This window comes from Dryas octopetala, chromosome 4 (genome assembly GCF_963921425.1).
Source record: "Dryas octopetala chromosome 4, drDryOcto1.1, whole genome shotgun sequence".
NCBI lineage: Eukaryota > Viridiplantae > Streptophyta > Magnoliopsida > Rosales > Rosaceae > Dryas > Dryas octopetala.
Window position 1 is genome coordinate 11527586 of NC_141369.1, and position 26248 is coordinate 11553833.

General features: G+C 36.2%; 5 protein-coding genes and 1 pseudogene across 7 annotated transcripts; all 6 read right to left on the minus strand.

Annotated features, from left to right (window-relative positions):
* Positions 1–263: 263 nt before the first annotated feature.
* On the minus strand, positions 264–3140 carry LOC147286810 (G-type lectin S-receptor-like serine/threonine-protein kinase SD2-5). The gene is made up of 2 exons (XM_086242544.1): positions 1633–3140; positions 264–451 (listed from the first exon to the last, which is right to left on the minus strand). Exon 1 carries the CDS (start codon positions 2932–2934, stop codon positions 1645–1647), a length of 1290 nt encoding a protein of 429 aa, XP_086098670.1. The 5' UTR covers positions 2935–3140; the 3' UTR covers positions 264–451; positions 1633–1644.
* Positions 3141–3867: 727 nt separating this feature from the next.
* On the minus strand, positions 3868–6587 carry LOC147286811 (G-type lectin S-receptor-like serine/threonine-protein kinase SD2-5). Of its 3 annotated transcripts, none has more exons than XM_086242100.1 (3): positions 6463–6587; positions 5299–6342; positions 3869–4456 (listed from the first exon to the last, which is right to left on the minus strand). In XM_086242100.1, exons 1-2 carry the CDS (start codon positions 6513–6515, stop codon positions 5307–5309), a joined length of 1089 nt encoding a protein of 362 aa, XP_086098226.1. In that variant the 5' UTR covers positions 6516–6587; the 3' UTR covers positions 3869–4456; positions 5299–5306. The 3 variants fall into 3 exon arrangements, with proteins under 3 accessions (XP_086098225.1, XP_086098226.1, XP_086098227.1); XM_086242101.1 differs by having other exon boundaries at positions 5299–6338; positions 6463–6586; XM_086242099.1 differs by having other exon boundaries at positions 3868–4456; positions 5299–6581.
* Positions 6588–8355: 1768 nt separating this feature from the next.
* On the minus strand, positions 8356–9674 carry LOC147286812 (G-type lectin S-receptor-like serine/threonine-protein kinase SD2-5 pseudogene; annotated as a pseudogene).
* Positions 9675–9796: 122 nt separating this feature from the next.
* On the minus strand, positions 9797–12067 carry LOC147286813 (pentatricopeptide (PPR) repeat protein). The gene has a single exon (XM_086242110.1). The coding sequence runs from the start codon at positions 11990–11992 to the stop codon at positions 10007–10009; it is 1986 nt and encodes a 661-aa protein (XP_086098236.1). The 5' UTR covers positions 11993–12067; the 3' UTR covers positions 9797–10006.
* Positions 12068–15259: 3192 nt separating this feature from the next.
* Positions 15260–19560, minus strand: LOC147286814 (ATP-dependent zinc metalloprotease FTSH 2, chloroplastic). Its single transcript, XM_086239249.1, has 4 exons — positions 19359–19560; positions 16916–18417; positions 16131–16371; positions 15260–15756 (listed from the first exon to the last, which is right to left on the minus strand). Exons 2-4 carry the CDS (start codon positions 18415–18417, stop codon positions 15418–15420), a joined length of 2082 nt encoding a protein of 693 aa, XP_086095375.1. The 5' UTR covers positions 19359–19560; the 3' UTR covers positions 15260–15417.
* A 2451-nt stretch (positions 19561–22011) lies between these two features.
* LOC147286815 (expansin-A3-like) lies at positions 22012–23319 on the minus strand. The gene is made up of 4 exons (XM_086240038.1): positions 23282–23319; positions 23124–23188; positions 22656–22974; positions 22012–22321 (listed from the first exon to the last, which is right to left on the minus strand). Exons 1-4 carry the CDS (start codon positions 23317–23319, stop codon positions 22012–22014), a joined length of 732 nt encoding a protein of 243 aa, XP_086096164.1.
* Positions 23320–26248: the final 2929 nt, after the last annotated feature.

The following is a 26248-nucleotide window of genomic DNA, read 5'->3' on the forward strand; positions in this document are numbered from 1 at the left end:
CAACCACCTCCATTTCCGTCACCGTCCACCATCGTCCACCATTGCAGCACAAGAACCACCTCCACCAGCCACCATTTCTCAGGCGAGCCACCTTCTCCTTCTCGGCATCTTCTCTCTTCTGCTTCTCCTTCTCCTTCCCGGCCAACCCATTTTCGGACCGTCTCCGACCCGTCCCCGACTGAGATCCGAGCCGTTTAGTCCCGAGTCGATTAGTCGGAGATGGTTTGGGCTCCCACCCGCCCGATGCCCACCCCTAATTCTTAGAATGATAATAAAATTTCAAAACCTCTATTAATCTAGCATAATCTTCCTTAATTCAATAATCATATTACATACTCAAAAGGATGAATTTTGTAGAGTCTAACAGAAAAGACAAATCCAAATAACTGGGGTTCTATCGATTATCGAGCACCCTCTTGCTAGCTTATCCAAACATCCTTCTCCTGAAAATCTGTTGTAATAAACAGAGTTAGCTGGCAGCTCAATAAACAGAAAATATCCATATCCCTAGACAAAGGATAAGGCCATAAATTAACTTATGATATTGCCACTCTTTGAACTATGATGTTAGGTGCGGCGGTATGTACTCTACCACTGGAGTGGAGAACCCCACGACCATGAGAAGCTTCACTGGTGCATAAAACCAATAACTCTGATGTACGTTAGGTGTGGGAGTAAATGCTCTCTACCACTTGAGCTACAAAACCCCACGATCATTAGAAATTTCACTGATGTATAAATAACAAATGGTACAAATGCATGAGTGCATGGATTTAACGAAAAAGGAGCACAAAGATGCAATGTTGCAGAATTCATGATATGCATATCCTTTCCTTGGATTACCATTTCGCACCAGAGTGGTATAGCTTAGTTACAACTTACAAGCATGAATGGGTCTATTATGCATTCCACATGGTGGCCATCATGCAATAAGTAAACATCTGAAAGTAAAACAAAAAAAGATGAAGACCCCAACTCTTATACAGAATGCATTCACGCCCCCACCTACATGACCATGAAGACGCCATGAATTTTGACATTATTCTCAGGAAACACACAGTACACAAAGAGAGATATGATAGGGTCAAATGGGTTAATTTAACTCCCTGGAAAATGGTTGGGACAGTGCTGGGAAACTCCAATGAAATGAACTTCATCAATAACAGCCCTGTAATCCCAAATATTTTGCAAAATATAACCTAGAGCATGCAACAGATTCCTACATAAGTTATAATTTGTTTTTAACTTTTATGGATAAATTTTTGGCCCTAATGGTAGCTAATCATTTAAAGAACAATTTCAGAGCTATAGCTACCTGCCTTGTTTACAATGATACTTTATGATGCACATTGGTCCTAGTCTTGTTAGATAAGCTAAAGGCTTTACATAGGGAAGTGGTGGGAATGAACCAGGTGAAATTGCAAACTCTTATTCAAATTGTCTTTTGAGATTACAATCATACTCCAATTTCTGGCAGGCTCATCTTGCATTTAAAATCATATATAGAAATTAATTTATATAGTCGCTCACATGGAAACTTAATGATTTCTAACATTATTTTGCAAACAAAGGACAACAAATGGAAATAATTGTTTACAAAGGTAAGTTCAAAATGCTCTATGTTGTTTTTACCTTAATTTCTTTTCATCTTGGAGCAGAAAGAATAGATGCTTGCGGTGCTGCAGAAAGAATAGGTTCTTCTGGTGCCACACAAATAATGTGATGATCATGATTTGCAGCAATAGGGGAGGCTATTGCATAATCTGCATGAGCAAACTTATAGATGATGTTGGGATCTACTTCCATATCTCCTTGTAAGGCTTTCACCACTGTTGACATGGGAGGCCTTCTTGTATGATCATCCTGCAAACACCAAGCTCCGATCCTGATCATCCTCACCACTTCTTCCCCATGATTTTGCATGTCTTCGTCTAAATCTTCTACAATATCGATAAGTTGGTCCTGATCTGCAGCCTTCTTCTGCAGCATCTGAAGTAAATGGAAGCTAGACACTGACCGCAAGCGATCCACATTTCTCCTTTGGGAAACAATTTCAAGAAGAACAATTCCAAAGCTATACACATCAGCTTTAACAGTGAATATTGATTGTTCCAACTCAGGAGCAACATACCCAAGAGTTCCCCTCATTCCGGTTCCAGTAATCACTCGGCTCTCATTCCTTGCAATTAGCTTGGCCAACCCAAAATCAGAAATTTTGGCATTGAAATCCTCATCCAAGAGAATGTTATGTGGTTTTATGTCAAGATGTATGATTCTCTGTCGACAGTCTTCGTGAAGATAAGCCAGCCCTTTGGCTATATGGAGTATAATCTTGTTTCGAGTTTGCCAATCTAGACCATTGTTCTGTTCACTTTGCTCGGATCTCTTGAAAATCCATTTGTCTAAGGACCCTTTACGCATATAATCATACACTAGAAGCCTATTTGAATTTTCTGCACAATATCCAATCAACCTCACAAGGTTAAAATGGTGTAGGCTCCCAAATGATTTAACTTCTTCTAGGAACCCAGTCACCTCTTGACCCATTCTATCCAACCGCTTTACTGCAATCCTTGTTGTGCCATCTGCTAGAACCCCTTTGAACACATGTCCAAAACCTCCCCTGCCAATAACTTTACTGAAATCCCTTGTTGCAATTTGCAAGTCATGGTATGAATAGCTCTTGAGCAATCCGGAAACTAGCTCAATATTGTCTTCCCCGTCTCCATCCAATTTGGCCTTCCAACATGTAATCGCAAAATATATGATAACTATAACAACAAGGACACCAATACCATATATACTAGTAACTAATACTATTTGAGGATTAGTAAGAGCAGCCCATATTGCCGTGATCGGTATCAATGTAAGTACTGCTAAAACTATAAGAATCTTTTGCTGTTTGGAACTCAGTTTGCGTAGATTACAGGCCATGATTTCTTTAAAATGGTCCCTGCGCTTTGGCTTTGCCTCTTGTAACAGAATGTTGGCTGGAGTTAGAGAGAGATAGAGAGCAAGACATGTGATAGTTGAAAAAAACAAATGAATACTTCATACTGAAATGTATGACCAAATTAATAGAAACAGAGGACTTATTATAATTTGGGGATGATTTCTTTGGTTAGAAATATAGTTCGATAAATATGTGAACTTTTAGCTCAAGTGGTAGTACAGTAGTACTAGAGCACTTTAACCTCATATCTATGACTATGACAACAGTTGGATTTTTGCTCTCTCCATGAATGGAAATGTGAAAAACATAAATATCATTTGATCAAATCTCATGTTTGCCGACAGCTTCTTTCTTAGCACAATGCCACATACACATTTGACAATATATGTATGTATGTATGCATGTATGTACAGATATAAATGCATGTATGTACAGATATAAATGCATGTAATATGTTGTTAATGGAAAAAAACCAAGCCTTCTTATCAGTATTTTGGATGCAACTGTTAATCCTTCATGTTGAATTTTAAACTGTTGTGGCGAGATGTAGACTAATACTTTCAGTGCTAGAGCACTTACCACACATTTACAGCTAAGAGTTCAGCTTTTGCTATTCTATTCCTTGAATAAATTTTTTTTTTTTTTAAAAGAAGAAGAAAAGAAGACTGTTATGGCATACATAAAACAAGAACTCAAGTCTCCCAACCTTTTAATAAGTCAACTGACCTTGACCCAGATGTCGGCAGTCAGACCCTCACCCAACGCAGAAAATACAGAAATGAAAATAAAGGTGATGGAGGACTAGACTTTTCAACTCCAAGTGGTACAAAGTGAAAAGTGATTAAAATATAGTCAGCATACGGGTTGGAAACCAAGTTTGGATGAGAAATCAAGTATCACGTTAAAATTATCATGTACATAATAAACATGACTACATGAGCTAAGCATCCGGTGATTTAAACTGGCTGGCTGATAGCACAAGTTGTTGTCAAAAATTATAACAGTATGTAAATCAGTAAATGTTTATAATGTTCTTGGCCTCTTCTTCTATTACCAATTGGAAAAACCTACACGAGGCTATAATTTTTTAATGTGAGACAACACACTCCCCATTTTTACATAAGTATTAAGGTGTATGAAATAAAATTGTCCCACTCTCAGATACGAGAGTCCAAAAGTTTTGAATTAAAATATACAGATTTTGGCAGGAACTTAATAGGTCATTCATCAATTTTTTGATTTGATGCCCCCTTCCCGGTTGAACAATTTCATTAACGATGCAATTTTCGACAGAGGTTTAAAATGCCAAACTTGTAAATTTCATTAGCGGCTAGCTAGCATCTGCTTCCGAGGATAAACAGAAACTAGTTGTGATACCCTCTTTGTCTCTGCTACCAATCATAGCTCTAAATGTCACCTGAGGTTGGCTAACGAAATTCGTCATTGTTCTGTTCTTCCGAGGGCATATGGATATGTAAATTTAACCTTTTAATTTGTCAACAACTGCAAGAAGGCAAACAATATTGAGATGAAATTTCCTTGGAAAACTAAAATTAACTTAAACATAATTCTTAGAGAGGAAATAACATTCCAAAACCTCTAGCAAGACTAGAATGAGCACCTCACCATCTCCTATGGAAGTAATTCTCACTAGCTAGCAATTAAGAGAAACCACTATCTGCCAAAGGGACCAATTTATTGACAATCAAATAACATATATAGGGTAATGATCGCTAGCTCATTGAACACAAATCACAACCAAATACCATAGGGTAATGATCACAAGCTCATTGAAAACAATCAAAATGATACCAAGAGCAAGCTTTAACTCCCCAGACAATGATTGAGACAGTGCTGGAAAACAAATGAGCTTGAACTCAATTTTCTACTATAAAGTCATTGCTAATTGAACATAAAACATGAAAAAACAGATTCCCACATAGTTTGACTAAAAGTTATATAGATCAAGTTTATTGTAGGTCTGATTAATGTTTGGTTGGTTGCTAATCATTTTAAGAACAATTTAACATCTATATCTAGTTGCCCTCTTTCCAATGATACTTCATTGACGCACATGGTTCTTCTTGTTTGATAATTAAGCTAAAGGCTTTTTATAGGGAACTGAAGTAGTGTGAATGAACCAAGTGATATCGCAAACTCATATTCAAACTGTCTTGTCAGATTTCACTCATAATCCAATTGCTGGTAGCCTCAACTTGCACTTGAATTCATATGTAGACAATTTATATAGTTGACCACATGCAAACTTAATGAATTTATGATTTTAGTTGCAAACAAGGATATATAACAAATGGAAATTTCAAACTGCTCTCTGTTCTTTTTACCTTGCTTTTCATCTTGGAGCAGACAGAATAGATTCTTGTGGTGCAACAGAAATAATATGATCATTTGCAGCAGAAGATGAAGCCATTGCATAAGAAAACTTATAGATGATGTCCGGATCAACTTCCATATCTCCTTGCAAGGCCTTCACTACTGCTGACATGAGAGGCCTTCTTGTGTGATCATTCTGCAAACACCAAACTCCTATCCTGATCATCCTCACCACTTCTTCCCTATGATTTTGCATGTCTTCATCTAAATCTTCCACAACATCAAACAGTAGGTCCTCTTCAGCCTTCTTCTGCAACATCTGAAGTAAATGGAAGCTAGACTCTGACCGCAAGCGATCCACATTTCTCCTTTTGGAAACTATTTCAAGCAGAACAATTCCAAAGCTATAGACATCAACTTTAACAGTGACTATTGATTGCTGCAGCTCAGGAGCAAGATACCCAGGAGTTCCTCTCATTCTGGTTAGCACTTGGTTCTCATCTCTTGCAATTAGCTTCGACAACCCAAAATCAGAAACTTTGGCATTGAAATTTTCATCCAACAGAATGTTATGTGGTTTTATATCAAGATGTATAATTTTTTGTCGACAGTCTTCGTGAAGATAAGCCAGTCCTTTGGCTATGTCGAGTATAATCTTTTTTCGAGTTTGCCAATCTAGACCATTTGTCTGCTCTGATCTCTTGAAAATCCAATGGTCTAAAGACCCATTAATCATATACTCATACACTAGAAGCCTGTATGAATTTTCTGCACAAAATCCAATCAACCTCACAAGGTTAAAGTGGTGTAGGCTCCCAATTGTTTCAACTTCTGCTAAGAACTCCCTCATCCCTTGACCTTTGTTATCCAACCGCTTTACTGCAATCCTTGTGCCATCTATCAGAACTCCTTTGAACACAGATCCAAAGCCTCCACTGCCAAGTTCTTCCTTGAAATCCTCTGTTGCAACTTGCAAGTCAACAAATGAAAAGCTCATGATAGGCAGGCCAGGAACTCGCTCAATATCTTGTTCCACTTCCTCCAATTGGGTCTTCCTTATGATCACATTGTATACGAAAGTTAAGAAAAGAATGGCACCACCAACAATTGCAAAAAGTGTTCCTGCATCCCAAAAAAATCCTACTATAAAGAATGCTACAACTAAAAATCCTAACCATGTATTGAATCTTCGTCGTCCTGAAAACCAGTTGTTTATGTTAAAGGCCATGATTTCTTTAAAGAAGTTCACTCCTTAGGCCTTGCCTCTTGTAGCAGAATGTCGGCTGGATTTAGAGAAAGAGAAGGAGAGGGCAAGGCTTATGATAGTTGATCCTTCATCTTGGAAAAGAAAATAACTTACAACCGTGTTGACGGATGTATGAAAATGTATAATGGAGAAGAAGTTGTGTACTTAATTGAGGATCTTAAATTATCGTGTACAACTTGTAAGTGACACTACAGTTACATGTTAACGTAGGTATTTTGTAATTGACCTAAAAAAACATGCAATACTATTATACTAACCCCATAGGCTCTTAATGGAGTCAACTGACCTTGACCCAGATGTCGATTGACGACAACCCAACGCGGAAAAGGTGATGGAGGACTAGACTTTTTTATTTTTGACCAATTGGGAGGACTAGACTTTTCAAATCCAGGGATTACTAAAGTGAAAAATCAATAATGTATAGACCACAGCATACGGCATGGAAACCAAGTTTGACTGAGAATCAAGTATCACGTTAAAATTATCATGTAAATAATAAACATTTATTAAGCATCCCGTGATTTAAATTGGCTGGCCCTTGGCACAACACAAGTGTTAGGGATTGTGTAGATCAAATACAATTGTCTCATGTCAGATAAGTAAGAGTCCAATATTGCATATGTTAAGAAGGATATCTCCTTAATTTACACAAAGACCTTCGAGACAAAACCTCATACATAGACACAGTCAACTTTACTATGCGGAGAGGCATACATAGCTAGTGGTGTTTTGATTCAAATTATATTCTGGCATAACATGCATGGTATTCATCTTCCTAAAATTAACGACAGATTTTGGCAAGAACTTAATAGCTCATGCATCAATTTGTGGATTTGATGACCCCTTCCCTGTTGAACATTTTTATTAACAACGCAAATTTCAACATAGGTTTAGAATGCCAAACTTGTAAATTTTGGTAGCGGCTTGCAAGCTGCATTCAAAGATAAATAGAAACCGAAAGAAAATTGGGACATCCAACCCAAAATCTTCTCCCAACAGAAACTAGCTGCAAGACCATATTCATCTCTGCTACCTACAATAGCTTTAAATGTCACCTGAGGTTGGCTAACGAAATTCGTCATTGTTCTGTTCTTCGAGCCATATGAATATGTAAATTATACCTTTTAATTTGTCGACAACTGCAAGAAGATGAGCAATGAGAGAGAAATTTCCTTAGCCAACCTTTAGAAAACTAATATTAATTTAAACATAAATCTTAGACTGGAATACCATTCCAAGACCTCTAGCAAGACTAGCATGAGCACCTCACCATCTCATGGAACTATATTCTCATTAGCTAGCAATTATCTGCCAAAGGACCAGTTCATTGACAATCAAATATCATAGGGTAATGATCACAAGCTCAGTGAACACAATCAAAATGATACCAAGAGCTAGGTTTAACTCCCCATAAAATGATTGAGACAGTGCTGGAAAACAAACAAGCTTGAGCTCAATTGTCTTGCATAAATTCATTGCTAATCGAACCTAAAACATGTGAAACAGATTCCTACATAATTTGATTAAAAGTTTTATGGATCGATTTTATTTTAGGCCTAATGAAGTATTAATGTTTGGTTGGTTGGTAATCATGTCAAGAACAACTTAAGACTGAAGAGCTATAGCTAGCTGCTCTCTTTACAATGAAACTTTATTGATGCACATGGTTCCTCTTGTTTGATAATTAAGCTAAAGGATTTCAATAGGGAAGTAGTGGGAATGCACCAAGTGAAGTTGCAAACTCTTATTCAGAGTGTCTTGTCAGATTTGAATCATATTCCAATTGCTGGCAGGCTCAACTTGCACTTGAAATCATATTTAGAAAATTTATATAGTTGACCACATGCAAACTTATATGAATTTTTTATTTTGTTTGCAAACAAGGATATATAACAAATGAAAATTTCAAAATGCTCTAGTTTACTTTACCTTGCTTTTCATCTTGGAGCAGAAAGATTAGATTCTTGTGGTGCCACTGAAATAATGTGATCATTTACTGCAGAGGACAAAGCCATTGCATAAGTAAACTTATAGATGATATCTGGATCTACTTCCATATCTCCTTGCAAGGCCTTCGCTACTGTTGACATGAGAGGCCTTCTTGTGTAATCATTCTGCAAACACCAAACTCCAATCCTGATCATCCTCACCACTTCTTCCCTATGATTTTGCAAATCTTTCCACAATATCAATCAGTCCATCCTCTTCAGCCTTCTTCTGCAACATCTGAAGTAAATGGAAGCTAGACTCTGACCGTGAGTGATCCACATTTCTCCTTTTGGCAACTATTTCAAGAAGAACAATTCCAAAGCTATATACATCAACTTGAACAGTGACTATTGATTGCTGCAGCTCAGGAGCAAGATACCCAGGAGTTCCTCTCATTCTGGTTAGCACTTGGTTCTCATCTCTTGCAATTAGCTTCGACAACCCAAAACCAGAAACTTTGGCATTGAAACTTTCATCCAAGAGAATGTTATGCGGTTTTATATCAAGATGTATTATCTTCTCTCGACAGTCTTCATGAAGATAAGCCAGCCCTTTGGCTATGTCAAGTATAATCTTCTTTCGAGTTTGCCAATCTAGACTATTTATCTGTTCTGATCTCTTGAAAATCCAATTGTCTAAAGACCCATTAGTTATATGCTCATATACCAATCCAATCAACCTTACAAGGTTAAAATGGTGCAGGCTCCCAATTGTTTCAACTTGACCTAGGAACTCCCTCATCTCTTGACCTCTGTTATCCAACCTCTTTACTGCAATCCTTGTGTCATCAACCAAAACTCCTTTGAACACAGATCCAAAGCCTCTGCTGCCAAGTTCTTCCCTGAAATCCTCTGTTGCAACTTGCAACTTGCAACTTGCAAGTCAACTTATGAAAACCTCAAGATAGGCATGCCAAGAACTCGCTCAATATCATCTTCCACTTCCTCCAATTCTGTCTTCCTTATCATCACATTGTATACAAAAGTTACAACTATTACAAGATGGCACCACCTATTACAAGAATTGTTACAGTATCAATAAAATATCCTATTACAAAGAATGTTACAACTAAAATTCCTAACCATATATTGAAGTTTCGTCGTCCTGTAAACCAGTTGTGTATAAGGCCATGTTTCCTTTAAAGAAGTCCACTCCCTAGGCTCTTCCTCTTGTAACAGAATGCTGGCTGGATTTAGAAAGAGAGAAGGAGAGGGCAAGATTTATTATAGTAAAACATATTTATATATCGCCCACGAGTTTGAATGAGTGAACTAGTATTGGAGATACCATACATGATCATTGATCAGAAGCTTCTAAATTGAGTTGTATAAAATAAAGTTCTCTCCATTGAAGAATGGTATGGTTACAAGCACAAAAATGAACAAGAAAAGTCAAAAATTTCTAAATGAGATGAAGACAAATAATTTTCTTGACTGTGGAACAGTATAAGTTAGAACCTCTGTTTACCAGTAATCTCCGCAAGAACACTTCCCACTTTTAAAGTGGTGAAATCTACTAGCATCACGTACAATAATTTCTCGGTTTTTGATTTGAGATATGTACTTAATAGCAACATGACAATCAATGCAGACGCGCAAGTTCTTCATCACCCTTACTGGTACACCTTCAGGAGTGTTCATTAAGGCAAAAGCAATAGCCAACTTTTCACTATGGTGTGCCAAGTTGTATTCTTTCTCCTCGTTATCCATGTCATGCAAAACAGAGCCAGTATCAGGCACATAACCATGCAACTTCAACTCTGACGTTAGTTCTTTAAGATACAAATCAATCACCATAGATTGTGGATGGGATTTATCACCCATACAGAACTGGTGAACTTGATTTTTAACTTCCAGCCAGCTTATACCTGGCTCCTTCTTGACCTTTCTATCTCTCATGGCTTTCCTCACCTCAGAAACATCCTGCCACCTTCTAGCTGAAGCATGAATGTTTGAGAGCAGTACATAGGAAGCTGAGTCCTCTGGATCTTGCCTAAGAACTTCTTCAGCAATCCTTTTTGCCACGTCTGCATTCTTGTGGATTTTACATGCGGATAACAAAGTTTTCCATATGATAGCATCTGCTTTAACAGGCATTGATCTGATCATTGCCTCGGCTTCCTCCAAACAGCCAGACCGGCCAAGCAGGTCAACCATACATGTATAGTGTTCTAGTCGAGGATTCAGTCCATACTTTTCTACCATTAAGTCAAAGAACTCAATTCCTTTCTCCTTCAATCCACAATGACTGCAGGCATAAAGCAAGCTCAAGAAAGTAACATCATTTGCCTCCAATTCTTCCTGCTCCATCTGTTCAAACAGCTCGATTGCTTTCTCTCCTCGTCCATGAAACCCATAAGCAGTAATCATGGAACTCCATAATACAGCATCTGCACCTTCACTTTCCATGAAAGCTTTCAGAGAATCTTCAAGACACCCACATCTTGAATACATGCTAACTAATGAACTAATCACCGCAACAACAGAGCTAGCCCCACCTTTAATCGCTTCAGCATGAATTTGCTGACCCTGTCCAAGTGTTGCCAATTCCGAACACGAACTAATAACACCCACAAATGTGACCTTATCAGGTCTAAATCCTGCTATTTTCATCATATTATACTGATCTAACACTTCCTCGGAATGCCCATTTTGGGCTTTCCCCGCAATCAGCGTATTCCAAGCAACCACATTGCGAATTGGCATTGATTTAATTACTTTTTCTCCTTCTACCAACCTACCAGACTTCATATACATATGAGCCAAAGAGCTCCCAACAACCAAATTGAACTCAAACCCGCATTTCATCACATAAGCGTGAACCTGATGCCCCGCGTGCAATGCTCTCAAACCTGCACACCCCCTAAGAACACTACCCAATGTGAACTCATCAGGCAAAAACCCCAACTCATGCATTTCTGAAAACAAACTCAAACCCTCTTCATTAAATTCGAACTGGGTCAAACCCGTGACCATCGCATTCCACGTGGCCACATTCCGTTCAGGCATTTCATCAAACACCTTCTGGGCACTTTCCAAATCAGCTTTTTGCACATACCCATTAATCAAAATGTTACAAGACATAATATTTCTCCTTGGCAGATGACCAAACAGAGTTATAGCTGCCTGCAAGCCTCCAACTTTGGAGTACAGGTTTAGGAGGTGATTGGATACGAACTTGTCTGAGGAACACCCAGATGTGACTATCAAAGAGTGGAGCTGTTTTCCTAATGGAAGTGACTTGCTGGGTATGCATGCTTGGAGGAGGTGTGAGAAGAGAGATGGGTCTGACCATATCTCGGATTTGAACCTCTCAAAGGCTTCTTTGATATGTCCTTTGGAGCAGAGATTAGTGAGTTGTTCAGAGAGAGCTTTAGAAGTGTTTGTGGACAGAGAGCGTGAGGTTGGGATGTGTATGGTGTTGAATAGGGTACACAATGACTTGCCCATACACCTGACTCGCCGTGGCGGGGTTGTCTTGAACAAATGTAAGGAATTTATGTACGAGTTTATAACTTTATATGACTTTTTTTTATTTATTCTCTTTTTCATATATTCTTGTCTTTCATCAAACCGAAGTCTCACGGTTAGCTACAGTGGTGAGCCAGGATAGAATAGAATAATATGTTAATTGTTAAGATTGAAATAAGTTTGGAGTTCGATTTTTATTAATATAACAAAAAGAATTTGCAAAAGCTTTTATATTAACCCTTCTATTTTTCAATGTGGCATTTTCGATCATAATAAGTAGTCATTTAAATAGTCTGGACTTTTAAATAATTATTTTTCCAATATAAGTTATAAATACCAAAATCCAAAATATTTCTTATCTTGATCTCCTAAACCCAAAAGGGACAATTAGATTCCAAGGCCCTATACAAGCATACTTGGTCTAAAGCCAAAATACTTTCAATTTCCAAGCAAGAGTAAAGCCCCATTTCAGCATCTAAAACTAGGCCCGTGAACCCACAAAAGCAACAATAGCATAAGACCAAAACCAACAGATGCACCATGCATCACATATATGCACTGATGCAAATACAGTCAAATATGCACCGATGCAGCGTTGATACAGATGAAATACTGATTTACAGATGTAGCAACTTTTTCTAAAGAAAAAATAGATTCCCTCGTCAACAATGTCCGTTTGTAGAACCATGCATGGCAAAATTAATTTCAAATCAAAACATAGCAATATTCGATTTCATTTGTAATCTAGCGTGCCTCAACATGCATATATATGCATGAGGCCTTCCATGTTGCAAAGCACGGCCAAGAGAAGAAAAAAAAATTTGTGCTCCCTGCTCTCCAATCCTCTCTCTCTTTCACATCTGTAATCAACCTCGTGTACTCAAGCAATCAAACAATAATATTTAGTAAGTTTTCATTAACTCATCTTTCTCTGTTTCTTTAAGTTTAACTTCAATTTCAAAATAGGAAAATACTATCCTAATATATTATTATCTTGATAAACACGTTCCTTGTATATATTTCTTTTCTCTCGCCATTAAGCATATAGACACAAGAAGCTTTTGAGAAGCTCATCGCACAACTATAACAACAAACACAAGCAAAAGGAGACAACTAGCATTTTTGAAATATCCTCACTGACGAAGAACTCCACAATATTGAGAACATGATGGAGCCATAGCCATAAGTCATCTTCATATTTTGCAATTATGGAACAGCAGTAGCCACTTTCAGCAAAACTCTTATCGAGAATCTTATCATTGTCCTATACCAAAGCATGGACAATACATCCAAATTTTTCATTGTTTGATAAGACTGGTGCTGGACCACATTAAGGAACCCTTGGTCATTGAAGAAGAATACATGGACAATACAGTCATTTTGCACAATACAGGGCCTTTAAACCAATATATGGGTATAAATGACCCTTCAGCCTAATTTTCCCAACCCAAAATGCTTAACTCAAACCCTGAAACAACTTTGTCTTAGACATAAACACAACATTAGCATAAATATATAATATAAACAAAGGATATCAAATAATAAGGTTAATTGATTTTGGCATTTATTTTTTTGGAGGTTGATTTAAATAATGTATACCATAATTAAAAAGTAAAAACAAACAACATCACTCAATCCCAACTAAACGGTGGAAGCCTTGTAAGACCAATTCTAAGGGAGTTAATGAATCAAAGTTGAGTCAGTTACAATAAAATCTCTATAAATTAATACTATGGGGACTAGGGGTGTGCAAAAATACAGAAAAACCGTGTTTCGGATAACAAACCAAGCCAAACCAATGATGAACGGTTTGATTTTGGTTTTCAATATTGAAATTTTCGGTTTTAACCGAATCGAACCACCACTTATAATATATATTCATTTTTATTTATTAATTGGTTTATATATGATTTTAATACATATTATAGAGTAAACCAAATTTCCTTTTATAGTTTATATATGTTTGTATATGTTTATTATAGTTTATAGTAAAGTTTATAGGTTTATAGTATATGTTTATATATGTTTGTATATGTTTATAGTATAGTTTATACTTTATAGGATTACTCTATAATTTATAGTATGTATATACTATACTACTAGGGTATATATATACTAAAACAATTATAGTTAAAGGTATATGGATTAAGGTATAGAGTATAATAGTATAGGTAATTGATATAGAGTGTACTCGTATATGGTATATGAGTATATGCGATAAGGTATAGGGTATAAGGTATGGCGTTTAGGGTATATCAGTTGTTATCTGGTTTTCGGATAACCGAACTGATATTCTCAGTTAACCAAACCAGTCGGTCAAGGCTAGGCTTGATTTGGTTTTGGTTCTCAAATTGGCCATTTCGAAAATGTTGATTTGGTTATGGTTATGCCTTTGTGGTTCGGTTTTTCGAACCATGCACACCCCTAATGGGGACTAAGAAAAATTATTGTTTTAGAGGGGTTATTTATATATCAATAAATGAATAATTTAATAATTTACTAATAAATGAATATTTATTAATTTAAAAATAGTTTTATGTTTTGTTTGTTCATGGTTTTTTTTTTTTTTTTTTTTGACAAAGATACATGTATCTTATAAAAAAACACAAACATACATGTATTTTAAGGATGAGGTTCAATTCGGTTTAGGTACAAAGAAAAGACAAACAACTTTAAAGGCATATTTTGAGAAAAAACTGAATTAAGAAAATAGAAATTGTTAAGTAAAAAATTCCTTAATATGTATTATGAATTTTTATGTACTATTTCTTTTATGTATTTCATCAATTATTAATTTATATATTTGCTGGATCCTAAATAATTTTTAAAAAAATTATTATCTCATACATTTAGCAAAGTTATTATTTTAATACACTAGCCCGAGTTGAGACAAATTTTTTTTTTTATTTAACCAAAATTATTAATTTATCGAACTTTTATTTATAGGAATTTTACTGCAAGTAAAATATTGGAGTGCTATTACCATTCAAGGAGCTACCCAAGGCAGCTGGGTTCAAGATCCTTAATTATCATCTAGGATTATTTCTTTACAGAGAAACTGTTCAGTGTGTGACTTATGTAGTGCAAAACTGATTGATTTGAGTTGACCTAAAGTGCTCAATGAACCCACAACATTTCCACCAAGTACAAAGTCCCTTAACCTGATATACAAGTAATCAATTCATTATATATACATGCACAGAGAGAAGTAGAGAACACAACCACTTACCAGTTCAAGCCTGCACAGAGTCGTAGGGAATTGTCATAGAAACCAAAGGCCCAAGTATATTTGGTCATTCCACATTACAGTACTTTACATATGATCAAAAAAATTACAGCTTTTATACATTTAACCAATTATAGGTGTTTTAACTAAGTGTCAATGACAGTATGACTTCCACTATCTAGACAGTGACAGGTGTTTGAACTGAAGCAGGGACCCGGTTTTCAACTGGGATTTCAACGAATTCGGAAAGGATTGCCCGGAATTCATCCCCAGTCATTGTTTCCTTCTCAAGAAGGACCTCCACAATCTTGTCAATGGCTTCACGGTTGTTTCTTATGTGGGTCAAGGCAATCTCATATGCTTCATCGGATAATCTCTTAATAGCAGAATCAATGTCTTCAGCAAGCCTTTCTGACATTGAGTTCCTTGCCATCATTCTCATTATGACATCACCACTCTGAGCTGCGTCCATCAATGACCACGGACCAATCTCAGACATTCCAAATGTGGTTACCATCTGCAATAATGTCAATTGAATTCTTCAGTCCAGTTCATTTTAACATGTTAAATGAGCTAATGAGAAGGTGCTCCTGAAGCAATAAACTGAAGGAGCACAGTAGGAAAGGCATTGAAACTGCTAACAAATGGTACTGGAAAACCACCATTTACACTGACAATTTCAATTTTCTGCCTTAGTCCAAGGGAGAGAGGCGGGGAAGCTAACATGAGTTATGAGTTACAATAATAATAACTCTCTTGTTCTGCCTTACTCATATCCTAACCCTGCCCCCCTCCCATAAAAAGTGGGAAAATAAAAGATAGAAGACCAAGGATCACACTAATTCCACAGTTTAAAATTTCTATTAGTAGATGATGGCTATGTTCAGTTACCTGTTTTGCCAGACCGGTGATCTGCTGCAAATCACCAGCTGCACCTGTTGTCACTTCAGGCTCACCGAAGATTACTTCCTCGGCAGCTCTACCACCAAGCCCACCAACAATTCTTGCAAATAGTTGCTGCTTGGAGATCAAGGTAGGATCATCAGCAGGAATAAACCAGGTAAGACCCCGTGCCTGACCTCGTGGGACTAGAGTCACTTTTTGGACAGCATCATGCCCTGGAGTCAATGTCCTGCATTGAAGAGAAAATAAAAACATTTTTGTGGGTTATTTAAGTTTCCTTTTCTACAATTTTCCTTAGAAGTTATTTGAGCTTCATAAGCACAACCAATAAAAAGCTAAGAAAGATACGTTTAGATATATCGAACGATAGCATGGGCAAGTGGGAGTAGAAATGAATACAAGAGAAATAAGCAAATAGCAAAAAGGGTGAGCATTAACCATTGAAACATGGTTATGCTTTACAGCCACAATAATGCTCGTTGATTCAATCATGATCCAAGTCCCTCAACTAAATTTGATAAAAATGCATTTAACTTCTGACGGTTCAGCTTTGAGTCCAATGTTTAAGGCTCAGTTATAATCAAAATGAAATTCTGGATCTGTATTCATACAGTCAAATCTGACTAGTTTAACCTGACTATTCACAATGCATAATATTGACGGGTGTAATGTGAAGAGGAAACCAGTGTAAAGATAGAAGCTTGGTCTAGTGAAAATTTTCAGATAAAAAATTTCCTAAAGAAATAAAAACCAGAAACTAAAATGTCACTTACCCACAGATGGCGTGTCCAACTTCGTGATATGCCACCAGACTTTTGCTCTTCCCATCTGTCATTACTGTTCCTTCCATTCCAGCCACTATTCTATCAATTGAATCATCAATCTCTTTAGATGAAATAGCTGTCTGCCCACGCCGACCAGCCAATATAGCTGCTTCATTTAGGAGGTTTGCAAGATCTGCTCCACTAAAACCAGGAGTTCTCATGGCTACAACATCAAGAGAAACATTTCCATCGAACTTCTTATTGCTAGCATGAACCTTTAAGATCTCTGTTCTACCCCGTATGTCCGGAACATCAACAGACACCTGCCTGTCAAATCGGCCGGGCCTCAATAAGGCAGAGTCAAGAATGTCTGCCCTGTTAGTTGCCGCAACCACAATGATACCAGTGTTGCCCTCAAAACCATCCATTTCTGTCAAAAGCTGATTAAGGGTCTGTTCTCTTTCATCATTCCCTCCACCAATTCCAGTTCCTCTTTGCCGTCCAACAGCATCAATTTCATCAACAAATACAATGCAAGGTGCATTCTCCTTGGCTTTCTTAAAAAGATCACGGACTCGGGAAGCACCAACACCAACAAACATTTCAACAAACTCAGAACCTGAGATGGAGAAAAATGGAACACCAGCTTCACCGGCAATTGCCTTTGCTAGCAGAGTCTTTCCAGTTCCTGGAGGGCCAACAAGAAGAACCCCTTTGGGAATGCGAGCCCCAATAGCAGTGAACCTCTCGGGCTTCTTTAAGAATTCCACCACCTCCACAAAATCCTGCTTGGCTTCATCTACCCCAGCAACATCATCAAATGTCACTCCAGTGTTTGGCTCCATTTGGAACTTAGCTTTAGATTGACCAAAAGATAGGGGAAAGCCAGGTCCACCGGGACCACCCATGCCTCCAGATGAACGCCTTGAGAGTAGGAACAAGCCCCCAATTAAAATTAGTGGGAAAGCCAGATTTCCAATCAGGTTAAATAAGAGAGAGCCTGAGTCTTCTTGAGCATTATGTGCTGCAAAATCAATGTTCTTTTCCCTGAACTTCTGGAGGAGCTCTTGGCTTAGTCCGGGAAGTTGAACACGAACTCGCTGCAATCGGTTCCCCAACTCAGGAGAAACAGCCTCAACAATAGCTATAGTTCCATTCTCAAATAAATCAACTTTTGTCACCCTGCCCTTGTCTAGATACTCCAAGAACCTAGAATAAGACATCCTTGAAGAAGAGACCCCTTGATCATCGGCTTTAGCACTCCCTGCTCCAAGTACAGCAGGTGCTGCTATTCCCGCATTTCCAAGCAACAACTTCATAAAGCCTCTTCTTCCCTCATGTTGCCTTTGGTCCAACGATGCCTTTGCAAGAACTGTTTTTGTCACCTTACCCAATGATGGCAGAGCTGAAGATTGGAAGAGATGTCTCCCACAAAAGTCCTTGCTCAAAGTTGGTTTAGTACCATGGGTCGATAACCCATTTCCCACAAGGCATGCTGATGATGCTGCCATCTGTAAGTATAGCACGAAAGGCACTTTTAAGTTAACAAATTAATGAAAAATCCAAAAACTAATGTATATTTATTTCAATGGAAAGAATGACTGTTAGATTATGGAAATGAAAGTGAGTAGTTCAACAACCATGCAAAACAAGATCAAACTACAAAGGACAGATGAGCTCAGCTTAATCTACGATTGCATCTCAACCACCAAGAGTAGCTAAATTAAATTATCAATTGTTCAACAGGTGCTCAATATCTCAATACATACTGTTATAATGACCTTAAGAAACAAAAGGTGCATGAATCAACATTATTGGAGTAGCAATTAGAGCAATTAACATTTAATAGAACAAAGGAAATGAATATCAACATCTTCACCCATATCACACTAGTTAAACAATTTCTGATGAATGGGAAGAGAGAAAGGACCGAAGATGAAAGTTTAACACGGACAACCCCATCGCAACACATTCAACTAATCCTTTAATGTCTTTTTAACCCCATTTACTTTTTTCGTAAATCCATTCAATCAAAAGCAAAAATAATAGCATAATTATATGTGAATGAGGAGAAAACCAATAAAGCCACCAAGAGACACAAATTGGACTAAGATGGTACTTCTGATTCAATAAAATCATAAAAAAGTTGCAAATAGAAACTTAATTATCAATAACATTAAGCTATCTTCAAGAAAGAAGCAGCCAATTGAATGTAACAAAAAATTCACATTCAGGCCAAATACATCAAACCCATCTCTGGATTTTGTCTTTTCAACTAGAAATACCAAGACATAGACCAAGAAATACACAGACCCATATGGGTACAAGACCACTTGTGCAAACCTGCTCGCACACATGAACTCAACTGTACTAAAACTAAGCAATTGAAAACAAACCCATTACAGATACCAACTGATGAAAACCACAGAGCAGTAGAAGAAGAAGTGTGTACCTTGAAAAATGAGGATTGCGAGAGAGAAAGAATAGACAGAGAACTGAGGAGAAGAAGGAACAAGCAAAATGGTATTTTTGAAGGAGTGGATGTGGTTTCAGAACAGCGTACGTGTCTTGATGTGAGTGGCTGGTTGGTGTCTTTTTCACCTCTTTAGATTTTTATCGGCGGTTTGTGAGGAAATTCATCGTTGGTCAGAAGAAGACTCAAGTTATTTGAGATTTTTTCAGCGGACGGGTCTGTTGGCTACTAGGCTTTCTTTACTTTCCTTTCTTTTAAGCTGGGGATCTTAAGAGGGCACGTCACACACTCTTTGTGGGCATAATCAAAACGTTCATAAGGTTTTTTTTTTTTTTTTTTTTTTCTGATTAGGAAAAAATGATTTCATGTCTAGTAAAAGAAAATCGAATTAATTAGGTTTTCTAAATAAAATATATGTCCCTATTGAAATATAAATAAAAGATTTAAGTGCATTTATATTCACCAACTATAAGGTCCATTTCAAGTTGGTCCATGAATTATAAAATATTTCAAATTTTCTCATTAATTATAATAGGGTTCATTTCAAGTTGATCCATAAACTATAAAACATTTCAAATTTCCTCATTAACTATAGGGTTCATTTCAAGTTGGTCTACGAACTAACAAAAAACATACAGAATGGTAGACAAAATCGGGTTGACAAATAAACCGAACCAAGCCGAATTATTTATATATATTTTTTATTTTTTTATTTATTATATAAAAGTTATATATTTTGAATAAAAAAGGTATATGGTGTTTTTGGAACATGCTGGGTTTGAACCCATGACCACTTGAGGAAAGTGAAAGTGTGAATTCCCACTACACCATTTAGTCACTTATGATATTTAAGTACATGTAATATATTTATATGCATACTGATACTTGAAATATAATAATTTATAAAATTATAATTGGTATTCTACACCATAACTTTATACACTAACCATAAAGTCTGAAACTTTATAACTTAAAAATTAACCCTATATTATGATAATTTTAGTATATAAATTATAAATTATAGTTTTGGACTTTCAGTAATATGTTTACAATATAGAAACTATAAATTATATAAAATATAAACTATTAAAATTTTTAGACTTTTTGCAATGATAATATTTAAATAAAGACCTAAAATAATATCTTAAAAAAAAAAAAGGAATGATATATAAAATATATTTCATTTTATAAATTATTATATTTCAAGTATTAGTATGCCTATAAATATATTGCATGTACTTGAATTTCATAAGTGGTTAAGTGGTGTAGTGGGAATTCATACTTTGACTCTCCTCACAAGGTCATGGGTTTGAACCCCAACATGTGCAAAAAACACCTTACATCTTTTTTATAAAATATATAAAAATAATCTAGTTCGGTTCAGTTTTTTTGTCAACCCGATTTTGTATGTTTTTTGTTAGTTCGTGGACCAACTTGAAATGAACCCTATAGTTAATGGAGAAATTTGAAATGTTTTATTGTTCGTGGACTAACTTGAAATGAACCCTATAATTAATGAGAAAATTTAAAATGTTTTATAGTTCGTGGACCAACTTGAAATGAACCCTATAGTTGGTGGATATAAATGTACTTGAGCCTAAATAAAATTACAAGTTAAGGAGTTTTTTTAATTTTTTTTTTCAAGATCACTCAAAGATCTAAGAAAATAAAGAATAATAATCAAATGGATAAAACTATTCGTACAATAACATGATACACATAATTTTCTATCTTTGTGTTAAGATTTGTGTTGCACACAGTACCTTAAACTCAACTTAATGTGCTTATAAGAGAATTCCTCTATACAAAACACAGCTAATGTATTCTTTAAATTTAGTTTAATTAATAAAGTAATTATATATTTTACTAGCATTTTCCCTCCATTCTTCACTTGTGGTTATTGGTTCGGATATTTAATTAACTCTTGCATGGTTTGTGTTAAAGTGCTATTTCTAGCACTGAAATTAGAGGCCTCTACTGAAATTAGCTAGCTGTTTTAGTGGCTTTTTCTGTCTTGTTTTTCTCTTTTGGGCTCCCACTCTGTCTTTGCTGTTTGCAGAGAGTGGGCTTTCGTTTGTGTTCTCCTTCGGGCCTTTGCGCCCTTTCTATGACGTTTTAAAAACCCAAAAAAAAAATAATAATAAATAAATTGAAGTCTAGCTAGTCATATCAAGTTATCAACAAATGGATCAATATTTTATATTTTTATATATCATTATAGTGAACATGAAGTTTTAATCATAAGTGCGTGGTGAATTGCCACTCATATGCTCAAAAGTCAAAACCAAAAATGAAAAAGAATTTAGTGTCCATTGAAATGGAAAGACACTATGATGTTGCTCTATGAATAGAATTATTATAATAATTATAATTATAATTACATTGCAATATGAGACAATAGGTAAATAAAAGTTAATTATTTAATTGAAAATATTGAAATTTCGTTACAAGAAGTTGTACTTCTGTTAACCGAACGTATTGTACATGTACAAGTTTCTTCCCTTTGTGTATGAAAAACGTATAACCAGTTACTCATTGTGCATTTCCAATGAGAAGCCAATCTATTTCAATAAAAGGTACGTACATGGAGAATAGTATGCATGAAGCATCGAAGCTTGGGATAGTGTGTTTCTTAGCGGAAATTCTTGCCTTGGAAAGTCTGGCCAAATTGCCAATTCTTTGGAGCTACATGCCATGAGGTTGAATGCCTTTTATCACTTGCTGTGACTCGGAAGGTTAGTGACTCCCCAACCATCTTGGCGTCAGTAACCCACCTCTGACCCCACATGCGCTTCATCATTGTCCATTTCAGCTTGTCACTGCCTTTCACTTGCACACTCGTCAAATCTCCTGCACCTCCAACATTCCACACCATTACTTCATTGAAATAAGGATTCCCAGTTATTGTAAATCGAATACCTCCCATCTTTTGGCATGGAACCCTGCAAAAAAAAAAAAAAAAAATTCCAACAATTGTGAAAATCTTCCTTAATTATGAAATAGCACTTTACTTATGTTGAAGACAGGAATTAAAGCAAAAAATGTTCACTGGTCAGATAGTTTGGATATATATATAGTTATGTTATCGTGTTATAAATTTCAAATATTGATACAATTATGTATGTGGTATAAATTAATAAATAGAAAAACATATATATAATATGTTAGATATCAGGAAAGTATCTATCAATCCCAATAATTCAACAAATATATGAGTATATAAACTACCAACCAATCTCTTCATTGACAAAGAAAGGGAAAAAGATTGCATGTAACCTGCGATATACGACTGGAATGATGCCAGCTTTGTACTCAGCAATATTGAGGAACACAGGTTTGGCTATATCGAAATGCTCGCGTGGTGGATTGCACCATCCTCCATTGTCACTTGGCTGATTCAAATTTGGTGGGCAATGGTTGGTTGCCGTAACATGCAGAATTGGCTGCCCGGGCTTGCACCATTGAGGGCTGTCCACACATTTGATATCGTAACATGCACCACATGATTGCCCATTGTTGAACAATGCATCACTCAATGCTACTGTCTCTAGGCCATAGCCTTCTTGAACAACATCATGGTAACCACAAGCTCCACCTACAATCAAAATTAATGTTTCATATATGAAATTAGCCACATAGAAAATCATAATAGAATTACATATATATATATATACCATTGCATAGTACTTGTAATTGAATTGGTTGATGTTTGAGGAACTTAATATTAATAATTTTCATATATACCAAATGATCCGGAGCCTCCTTCATAGAAAGTGGCATGAGCATGTTTCCAAGGGCCAGCAGTGAACCTTGGCTTATGGTGCTTGCGGGGAAGTCCAACTGGTGCACGATTAGCGGCAATGACATGAATATGGTCAGGTAATACAAGAAGAAAGAGAAGCAATGATCCCAAAATGACTCGCGAATTAGGTAACGTCATGGCGTAATTGGCACTCATAAGCTTAGATTTTTTTATTCCTTTTTGGTTTTAAAGATTCTTGAGGGGGGTGGGTAAATATAGTACAAGATTCTAGTTATTTTGTTGCGGTTGTTTTGATTTCGGTTTAATTTGTTGTTGATTCATTGTTGGCATGCAAGCAATAGTAATTCATGAGCCGTCATTTTCCAACAAATATTGTAATAATAGCTTGGATGAGCTATTTCTAGCTTTTGGAACTTTAAACTCGTTAACATTAGATACTCATTAACATGGAAAAAGAAAACAAGCGCGGAAGGCTTGACTCCTTAATTTGGACTAGTCTATTACCGTGTTTTTCAGATAGACAGTTCTATTATGAAATTTTTTGGTTTTGGACTTGAAAAAAAAAGTCTGTGTATGTATATAATTAATTTTTTTAAAAATATGAGAGAATTGAAAAGTGATTCGAACTTAAGACCTCTCCAACATAATGTAGAAAAGTATCACTAAACCGGCCAATAACTATTCGGGAACAACATATCATTGACAAATAGTATTTTAATATTGTACTTAACATATTTTAATCGTTGTATCATTTAGAAGTTTTAAGCCTTTTATCATATTAGTTGATCGTTTTTAATCCAACAACTTAATTAGAACATAGAGCGTCTTATTAAAATATGAGCTGGTATATCTTAAAACTAGTGTATACTATATATAAAGAGTGTCTTATTTCATAAGACATAAGTTCATACCTGGTAGGACGAACTAGGGCAAAATACATAACTAGCTAGAACTACATACAAAATGGCACTGGTAGCTAGGTACAAAAACTACCATTTTCCGGCTTACCCTTTTGGTCCTGTAAAATTACTTGCGTAGCTTCAACTTGTAATTAATGTTGCAAAAATTTTCCATACTTATTATTTCTTTTTTCCGATACATCATATATGCTTTCACATTTTAGATATGATACATATTATATATGGAATATATAGATTAATTATGATATGATATACATCTTATTGGTGTAAAAGGGACTGAGCTAGCTTCGAGGAGTATGGGATGGGCTCAATATGTTAAAATGTGCACGCGCGGCACAACCCTAGCTATGCTATATATATCATACCACTCAGTCACTCAAATTTAGCTTTGTTTAAAAAGAAGGTAACATATATGTGATAGATGGATCTCTAATTAAGAAGGGGAAATGATGTGTTTTCTGATAAACAAAATTAAGGCTCTTGCCAATATTGAAATTTTGTCTGCTAAGCCTCCCAGGCATACTGTCCAGCTGCGTTGGTCTCCTCCTAGTGCAGGTTTGTTCAAGTTAAATGTTGATGGGAGTTGTTTAAACTTTAAATGGTCCTTATCCTGAGCTTTGGGTTGTGATTGGCTTGCAATGAAGGCATCAGACACATTTATTGTGAAATGGACTGCTGTGGTCCTGTGGAGTAGGTTACCACTAACTTACCAGTAATGTGAGGGACAGTCATCCTTTATACAGCCTAGCTAATTACTTGTTGCAAAGAGCTTATGAGTAGGAATCGGGCCTGCTCTGTGAGCCACATCTTTAGTGTGCAAAATTTTGTTGCGAACCATATGGCAAGTTTGAGTCATGGGCTTGTTCTGGGCCTACATCTTTGCTCGGACCCTCCCTCTCTCTGTTAGCTCTTTTCTGGTAGATGATGTCAATTTTTTGACTATAGGTGTAGGAGTGTTCTCATGTAATTCTTTCGATTTTTTGGACTTTGGCCTGCCATTGTATCAAAAGAATTAGAGCTAATTATAATTTACATCCCTTAAGTTTGAGGTGATTCACAACTTGTACTTTATTCTTTCAATTTTTTCAATTTAATACTTAATGTTTTAATTTTGATACAATTTGGCAATATCGTTTGTCTGACTGTCAAACTATATATGTTAAATGTGGACGTATTGCGTATGGGGCCAACATTTTGGCCAACCTGTAAGGCTGACCAACATCTCATCAAGGCCTATGTGGTCTAGATAAGCTGCTGGTGGGGTTGCTACATCAATTCGTAGATCCGAGAGCCAAGTAATTTGAAACTTATGCTTCTAGTATGTAAGCCATGTGTACCATATTTATTCGTGGTTGGCTAAAACATGGACTCGCACATGGCACGTCAGCATTTAACGTCCGATTTGATAGTAAAATTACTATCAACGGTGGTGTGAAATTGTATCAAAATTGAAACCTTGGGTTGGGTACAAAAATAGAAAAAAAAAATGAAAGAAAATGGTGCAAGTTATGAATTAATCACCCAAAACCTCATAGGTGAGTTGTAATTAGCTCAAAAAATGAAGGCTCTTAATTGGGCACGAGAGAGCTAGATCAGTTTTTAGTCTAGTTTTTTGTTTTAGTAAATTAGTCAAAACCTCCAAAATTTCTCAGCCGGGCAGATCTCTAGTTACGAACTTATGTGGGATGTTTTTGTCTTTCCAAGTAAAACTAGCTTGTATTTATTTTTTGATCCTGCCACTCATTCTTAGATGTTTAAGATTTAGGATTTAAGAGTTCAGATACTTTTGGAAAATTGGGAAAGGGAAACTCACCCTTCCTTTCTTATGTTTAAATTATTAGACATGAGAAAGAAGTATCATTCACATTCACAAGTCCCATTCTCGCAAAACAAACGATACATAAGAGTTAAATGTTTATCACTGAAATTACAAGTCCAAATAATCTATTTGATTATAAAGTGGAATATTTTCATTGAGTACTCAATATATGAAGATAAATTTTAGTGTATTCAAATGTGTGTGAACAAAAAAGAGTGGTTAAATCTCAGTATGGACCGATCCGGTATTCCCACTATGGTATATCAAACTGTTCTTTAATAGCGTTGAGAGAGGAGTACTACTAAACCAATTGATAATTGGTAGTGCAACATTGAACTTTAAAATATGAGTATGCATTCATATTTGA